Source organism: Cyphomyrmex costatus, unplaced genomic scaffold (assembly GCF_001594065.2).
Source record: "Cyphomyrmex costatus isolate MS0001 unplaced genomic scaffold, Ccosl1.0 scaffold412, whole genome shotgun sequence".
In the NCBI taxonomy this organism is placed as follows: domain Eukaryota; kingdom Metazoa; phylum Arthropoda; class Insecta; order Hymenoptera; family Formicidae; genus Cyphomyrmex; species Cyphomyrmex costatus.
In genome coordinates this window covers 261,392-269,858 of record NW_017278341.1, presented here as the reverse complement: position 1 = coordinate 269,858, position 8,467 = coordinate 261,392, and the positions used below count along the sequence as shown (strand labels likewise).

General features: G+C 33.9%; 2 protein-coding genes across 2 annotated transcripts; both read left to right on the top strand.

Moving 5' to 3' along the window:
- Positions 1-4,021, top strand: LOC108777149 (protein ABHD17B). Its single transcript, XM_018543960.1, has 3 exons — positions 1-1,032; positions 3,355-3,487; positions 3,727-4,021. Exons 1-3 carry the CDS (start codon positions 389-391, stop codon positions 3,808-3,810), a joined length of 861 nt encoding a protein of 286 aa, XP_018399462.1. The 5' UTR covers positions 1-388; the 3' UTR covers positions 3,811-4,021.
- Positions 3,863-5,851, top strand: LOC108777146 (uncharacterized). Its single transcript, XM_018543957.1, has 2 exons — positions 3,863-3,880; positions 3,955-5,851. The coding sequence occupies exons 1-2, from the start codon at positions 3,863-3,865 to the stop codon at positions 5,377-5,379; spliced, it is 1,443 nt and encodes a 480-aa protein (XP_018399459.1). The 3' UTR covers positions 5,380-5,851.
- Positions 5,852-8,467: the final 2,616 nt, after the last annotated feature.

The window sequence follows — 8,467 nt, the reverse complement described above, 5'->3', positions numbered from 1 at the left end:
GGTGTTGGCGAAAAAGAAGAGACGAAAAAAAGTACGAGGCAAGGTGGGAGAGGAAAGGTCTATCTGTTCCACCACGAGCCGTCATGGCTGAATCATTGTGAGCAATTGTGAGCGATTCTCATAGGAAACCGATAACAAATGACGCCGCGAGTGATTCATTAGAGTGATGAAAAATCGAGGTTTCCATTTCGCGCGACAACGACGTTTACGACGTGCCTCCGCATCTGTCAGCTCCTTTTGATTCAGCCCAGGACGAACCGATCGCTGGAGAGCTCCATGCCGAGGCTTCGCCAGAGGGAGACAACAGGGTGATCAAAGGGAGAAAGAGAGATAGAGAGAGAGAGAGAGAGAGAGAGAGAGATTTTGTGCGTGTCCGGTGCGCTACACGATGAACGGGTTAAGTCTGAGTGAATTGTGTTGCTTGTTCTGTTGTCCTCCCTGCCCGTCCAGAATCGCAGACAAATTAGCCTTCCTGCCGCCCGAGCCCACGTACACGTTTGTCGAAGACGAGGGCTCCAAGTTCTCCATCTCTCTATCGGAACGCGCCGAGTGGCAATATACTGAACGCGAGAAAGAGTCGGTGGAAGGTTTCTATGCGAGGACGTCGCGCGGCAACCGCATAGCATGCCTATTCGTACGTTGCTCAGCGACCGCACGTTTCACCATCCTCTTTTCACACGGGAATGCTGTCGATCTCGGGCAGATGTCGAGTTTCTACCTTGGGCTGGGCTCACGCATAAATTGTAATATATTCAGCTATGATTACTCAGGCTACGGAGTGTCGGGTGGCAAGCCGTCCGAGAAAAACCTCTACGCGGACATCGATGCCGCGTGGCACGCACTGCGTACACGTTACGGCATCAGTCCGGAGAACATAATACTCTACGGCCAAAGCATTGGCACTGTACCCACTGTCGATCTTGCAGCAAGATACGAGGTCGGCGCGGTAGTGCTGCACTCACCACTCATGTCTGGCATGCGAGTTGCTTTCCCGAAAACCAAAAGAACTTGGTTCTTTGATGCTTTCACCAGGTACGCAGGAAATACCCTCCTCGGTCAAGTCACGTTCTCATCACAGATCACAGAAAGCACAGAAGTCAAGCGAGATTGAGAGGATCCGTTGCCAAGTCTCATTCTCCTTGTTAGACATACATATATGTTGCATCAACATACATTTCTCATTCTTTTTTTTACTCAAAAATATTTCTTTTAACAAATGTTTAATAAATAATACGTAAGATGTAAATAAATCTATTTATTCCTGAAAACGTAAAATATCTAGAGATTGTTTTCCACATTGTAATCTACAGATAAAATGTTTGACAAGTGTATTAGAAAGTCATAATGAATAGTAACAAACCAATAATAGCTTAATGCAAAAATATCTTTCTTTATAGTAAAGTTACAATCATGAGAAGCTGTGCAAGTGTACAATCGACAAATGTATATTTATGTCACATGTATATGTACTTATGTAAATGAAACCTATGTTGCATTCTTGGCATAATGTGCCTTTTTAATTAGTTTTCTTCAGATTTTTTTAATAATATCTAATAATATATCTACTGCAATCTTAATATTTTGGTATTAGAAGAGTTTTTTTTTTTCAAAATGATTAGTATTCTGCCATTATAACATCTAATGAGCATTTACTTTAATGTATAATATTTTAGTGGACATTACATTATCTGACACCCCGATTAAATGTTTTAGTCCTGCAAGTTAGCTTAAATTGTGATACTATTTTCTTCATGTTTCAAAGGAGGCTTTTTACTCATACAATTGACAAGAATGTCACTTTTTGCTACATTTTATGTTATTGACCAGAAACATAAATTGAAGAATGCAAACTTATGTAATTTACAAAATGGAATTTATAACACACATTAAGATGTCTACAACTATTTTAACTCTGAATTTATTGATTCTTATTTAATTTGTCTGTATTAATTTTTTTGTATTAACTTGTAATATTGAAAATGCCCCGATCGGAGTCGAAACGTATGTCTATGTAATTTTTATATTGTTTAAATTATAACTTTTTTATATTACTGGTTCTTTGCCCTTATTATTCCTATATTGTTATAATTTCAGTTCTTTACTAATAATTTCAACATTTTCAACACGAATTTGCAAATGTTTTACGATTTCACCAACTGTAATACATCTATTATCACATAAGAAGCTATTCACATGTTTAACATCACAATTGACATAGGTATGCATGGCCAATAAGCACATGCTTTTTGTTTTCAACACATTTCAAATCTTATTTAAAGTTGTTACAGTACTAAAATACTTGAGTTTACGAAAGATCATTATTTATAAACTGTTTTTTTTTTCAGTCTTTTTTATTTCAATCCAACTTTTATTTTGTATTCAATAAAATTTTAATATGTTCAACAATTGTCGATAGTACTTTCTTATTCACTCATTGTTATGTTTACAAATTACAATGCAATTTAACAATTAATACAATGAGTGAGACATAAAAATACTGTGTTGCATTGCAATATTAAAGAAAATTATTCTGAATGGTAAATAAAAAATCCGGTTATAAATTTGAATATCTTAATAGTCATTCAACATTATTCTATCTTTGTATACTTTGTCATTTCTCTTATTGCTTTGCTTTCCTATTATTTACTAATTGTTAGATAATAATGCATGCATAAAATAAAGATGACTTTTTACGCAAAGCCTAAAAAAAAATTCTAAATTGAAATAGTTAAGTACTAATGCAGAGAATAAATGGCTGAAAAATATAAAAAATAAGTAATACGGGAATTGATTTGCATTTATATCAAAATGTTATGGCAGTATAATAAATGACTCTTTAAATGAAACACACATTTGTCATATATTTTTATTTTGTACGTGTCTTATTTTACTTTATAGTTTTTAACTAGAAGGACATAAGATTGAGATTTCTCGAGCAGTACAATTTTGAATAAAAAGATTTGATTTAAGATTAGTCTTTTAATTAAATTTCAAGCTAATATCTTTTGTAATATTTTTTGTTTCTTAATGTATATTAATTTATGTAATTATGTGTGTAGATACATATTTTATATATATAAACATTATTTTAAATCTATATTCTTAATGGCAAGTTAGCAATATACCGATTGTCAATTTTAACTTTTTTTCTAAAATAATTTTAATATATAAATGCTTGTAAATAAATTTTAAAAATATAAAATAATAAATAAAAAATATAAATAAATTTTTAAAAAATGTCTATTTGGTATTAATCAGAAGAAAAATAGAACTTAACCAGGGTTAATATAAAAACTTTGTATATTGACATTATAATATAATGTGTAAATATAATTTTTTTTTATTTTTTTGCAGCATAGATAAAGTGCCGAAAGTAACGTCGCCTGTTCTGGTCATTCATGGCACTGAAGACGAAGTTATAAATTTTAGCCATGGTTTGGCTATTTATGAAAGATGTCCACGAGCAGTGGAACCATTATGGGTTGAGGTAGTATAAAATAATTAATAATATATTATTAAAAGTGTTTAATATTTTCTTGAGGTTTTTTACTTATTTTATTGTGTCGTTCTGTGCTTTGCTTTAAACTTTCCGTAATCTAAATTAAAAACTGCTCTATATATGAAAATGTTTATTTATTATACAATTGCATAATATAAGCACTGTAATCGATAAAATCTAATGTATGTTCCACTATAAATGTGATAATAATCTTGGGTATTTTTCAGGGTGCTGGACACAATGATGTAGAATTATACAATCAATACCTCGAACGACTGAAACAATTTGTAAGCGTGGAATTGATAAACTGACGGCGACTCAGCCTCTCCCAGAGTCAGGGAGGACAGGGAGGGGGCCATATACATGCGAACAGTCAAGGACGTACCGTTTCTAACAATTCTAATACCATCAGTTCCATTTCGACAAGCTCACCAACGGAGAAGCTTGTCTAGCAGTCGCCTCCCACAGGGGAGAAGACACCTGTCCTTCCCTGTGATGAAGAATCATCTTTCGCTTCTGTAGATGATGTATTCTTCTTTTGCGATCAGCAGCAGGCTGTAAATCAGGAAACTTATTATTCAGATTCATTCAAGAAAAGGCGTTCCAAAAACGAGTATCCAAATGTTGAAGGTAATTCGAAAAAATCTAGTGTGAAATCAGAGAACAAGAATTCTAAGCAGAAAGATTCTTCTACATGCACAAAAGACAAAGACCAGAGCAAAATCACCACCACTGAAAAAGTTATTGACTGTCACGATTTTCAATTAAACCATACTGGAAAGGTTGCCAAGAAACATACTTATCTACCAAAAAATTTGAAAAATCCCTTTGCTCAAAAAAATATTGTTCATAGAAGCTTAAAGAATTCATTTGGTCAAAATCAGAAAAAGACGGATAGTCAAAGAACTCACACGACTTTAATTGATATACTTGTGGAGGATTGTCGACAATGTGCGATTGGAGAAAAATCGGTCGCATCATTTTCTAATGATATTACTGATTGCAGAGGTACTCTTACTCAGTTTACAGAAAAAAAGTCTCCTGGATCTCGATTTAAATATAATTGCACAGAGTCGGCGATGGACTCGGTTAACAGTAATAAAGACAGTAGGCAACGTTATTATAATAAAATCTCAATTGTAGATAATATTACAAAGTTTAAAAAGCCCGATATCACACACGCAAAAACTACAGAACTCACAAAGAAGTTTCCTTGGAATTGTACATGTACAAGTAAAATGAAGAGAAATTTTGACAAATGCAAGGAACAGGAAAAGAATAATTCTGTCGAGAGCTTAGATTCATATAATGACGTAAAGCAGTTGAAAAAGAAAAAACCTGCTTGTAGCCCGTTGAAAAAATTTGGCCGATCGTCTTTATCAGTTGGTGCGGACAAAATCACGATAAATTTGCCCAAGTATTCTCCTTGCGCAAGTAGATTAGCCGCAAGCTCAAAAATTTTGTCGTCTGATTTAACAGCAGATCCAGAGAGTCCGCTTCATGTTCCACGCTCGAGAAGTCCGTCTCATGTCGATGTACAAACTGAGAAACAAACTGAAAACAACCCTTCGAAGCTTTCGGAAAAAACGTCGATACAAGCCAGTTTGTCTCTAAATATACAACAGTTCCAAAAGCCTCGGTATACTCTGCGTAGTAGGAGTGTAGGTGACAGTTGTGTAACGTCCCCAACAAGTGAAGCAACTACCGTGAGTTACTCGCCTACTGGTACAGAGATATTATCCTTGGAAGAAGTCGGACCGCATACGTCGCATACATCATCGGCCGAAGGCTCTGGTAGTAGTTATTCAGAAGTCAAAGAAAAACTAGATGCCGAATGTTCTGACAAAGTTAGGAGAACGACTTTGGAGACGAAGTGTTAATGAAACATGGACTTTCCTGACAACACATCAAACACGTGTTTTGCGCCATTCTCTCTTCCACGTATATACGTATTTTACGTAAAACGATCACGCAGTTCCGTATGTCCGCGGTAAACCCGTTCGGGCTATAATCGCATTAGTGAGAAACTGTACACAGAGGCGAATATGTACGCGACTTTATAAAATTTATTATATTTCTAGAACCGCGAGAGTATACATACTTGTGCATATTGAATATTCTTATCTACATATATACACACTCAAACGCACGCGTGTTTGCGTGGATATTAAGAGCTGTTTTTGCAAAATAGGCTACAGAACGTTGTTGCGACAAATGTGTCGAGTATTATTATTTTTATTATCTTTAAAATTAGGATATCTAATGGTTCCCGTGTGTTGTGGTTGTCGAAACATTTCTTTGCCTCGGGAAGTGTGACGAACATTAATAGCATGTAGTGAAGGGATATCTCGCTGAACACTACTTTTTCTTAATTTATTAAAAAATTAATATCTCTCATTGAGTTTTTTATTTAATTAAAACTTTTAATCCTTCTCAGCTGAAAGGCACATGTATCCGTAGAGGAAACTGCCTCTTATTTGCGGAAAGCTTTCGTAAAGTAGGTATGCTCGCGGGCGGGTGTGTGTTTGTGCGTGTGCATGTGCATATGTGCGTGTATGTGTGTGTACACACCTACTATTTAAATTCACGGTCATAAATTTTTTTTTTATTCAGGCAAATCTGGTTCAGCGAGAAAATTCGGATATTTTCAAATTGCATACTTTTGCAAGTGATTGGTATTCCCGATGCCAAGTGATGATGATAGTTGTAACAGTAATGAGGGCATTTGTTCTTATACCCATGATATAGACCTGTAAGAGGAGAATTGGTGATCTTCCAAGTTAATAAAGATTTTAGCACGCATTGGTCACTGCACAGTTTGAAATTAGCAAACTGAAACAGGAAATGATGAGCACGCAGTGCGTCCCGCAAGAATATGTTTGTCGAAAGCTGAATAAGATAAAAAATTTGTCAACAATAAGAATGCAAATAGCTAGGGACAATATTACTGCCAAACTTGACTATGAATTAATTTCTAAGAAAGTGAGAAAATGCATGAGGACCTCGTCTATAAAGATACGTTTCTCATTAGTATTTTTATATCTCGGTAATGTAAATACAATACACTAATCGATTTTTTCTTTATCGATGTATGCGACAGTACGAGGCGGTTGCGTGGAATGCCAATTGCGTAGATAATCGTGAGATGCACTCTTTTGCGTAAAGCAATTTTGCTACTTTTTAAGGCATTCTATAAATTGTTGATACTTTTTACCTATCAAAATTGTTTATCGAATATTGCGATGTCAATGTTCGCAAAGTGAAAAAAGTTTTAAGATGATCGATTTTACTTACTAAGATAGGAAGTGATACATTGTAAGTGTAAGTCGGTTTTTACCGTTCAGGCTACTTGTGCCACAATGTCCTCGTAACTTGTTGGAAATGTTACAAGCGGAGAAACAACAAAACAGACATACCAAGAAAATAATGCAATCTAGTTACGTAAAAGCAAGATTTTGCTATATGCTTCACACGGCATCCTTTTTTTACAACAAAGCTTTATTCAATCTACATGGTGATTCAAATATCTGTAATAGATCTGATGATGGAGACATTCAAGCAAGAAAGATTAGTAGAGTAATTTTTCAAAGATTTTATTAGTATTGAATGGTAAATATTAATTGTTATGAACTTACCGAAAGACATTTTAGTAAAGATAATTTTTTTTGAAGTTGATTTTTTTGTTACTTACTGGAAAGACACATTGGAGAATTTTATCTTCATAGAAAATTCTTTCTGAGCTACAAAATACGTAAGAAATAAGAAGTTCAATAATGCATATCACAAAATATGACGAAACATGTACGCTGTGATACTAAGATTTAAGAATCTTAGCAAGTGAGATTCAAATTAAATCTTTTTTAATTCTTGGTGAATATCACAATTCTTATTACATTTTTGTTACGATGGGCCTATATCAACTTATTAAGCACATTCATTAAATCAAAAAATTCATGTGAATAATTTTTTGAGAGTATCATATATTTTAAATATAAGAATTTGTTTTGTGTGTGTGTGTGTGTGTGTGTGTGTGTGTGTGTGTGTGTGTGTGTGCGCGTGTGTGCGTGCGTGCGTGCGTGCGTGCGTGCGTGCGTGCGTGCGTGCGTGCGTGCGTGCGTGCGTGCGTGCGTGTGTGTGTGTGATATTTTGCTTTCAGTTATAATACATTATAATGTTAATACTTTTATATTTAGAGATCTAAATGATAATTTTGAAAATTGTTTGATATTGAAAATTTAAAGTAAAATATCGATCTGTAATTGTTTATATAGTTTGAAAATATTTGATTTAATATTTCATTATTTTTGCTAAGGAAATTGGCTAAAGAATCTATTGTTAAAAAAATAATGCATTAAAAGCGGATAATATACACATTCCTTTAACATGCGTGCAACGTTTATGTTAAAATTTAGTCATTTATATAAGTCGAGCAGAATAATGTTTTCTATAATCGAAAAAATAATGGCACTATTTATTATCAGATTATCGCAATAAAATATCGAGTAGCCTACTTACATACATAAAATCTTATAATTATTACTTGAAGTATTCTCTGAAATTAATAGAAATTGATAGATATTATGTCGTATAATACTTTATACACACTTATCTTCATTTATACATTTATCATATTCTTACTTGAATGTCTCCAGATTTCATTTTCACGAGCGACAATATCCTTATATCGCATATATTAGCATTAGATATAGTCGAGTTTTGAATCCGATTTATTTAATACGAAAATTCTATTTAATATTGTATGGCGGACTGACAATTATATTATCACATGTGATAATTTAATATGTGATAACATAATGTTGTATGAGGTGCCAATAAGTCAATGCTTTAAAATCATTCTGTTTATTTTGTCCAAATCTCTTTCGTTTTCGCACGGAACATATACATACATATATATTAACAGGGCCGGCTGTAGAAATGAGTAAAGCAAGTATCTACACTTGCAATAAT

What these genes read in the sequence shown, in the direction of transcription:
- LOC108777149 (XM_018543960.1), top strand. Translation starts at nt 389, where the DNA reads ATGAACGGGTTAAGTCTGAGTGAATTGTGTTGCTTGTTCTGTTGTCCT. An exon ending in TTCTTTGATGCTTTCACCAG is followed by an intron (nt 1,033 to 3,354) that starts GTACGCAGGAAA and finishes ATTTTTTTGCAG; the next exon opens with CATAGATAAAGTGCCGAAAG. An exon ending in TGGAACCATTATGGGTTGAG is followed by an intron (nt 3,488 to 3,726) that starts GTAGTATAAAAT and finishes GGTATTTTTCAG; the next exon opens with GGTGCTGGACACAATGATGT.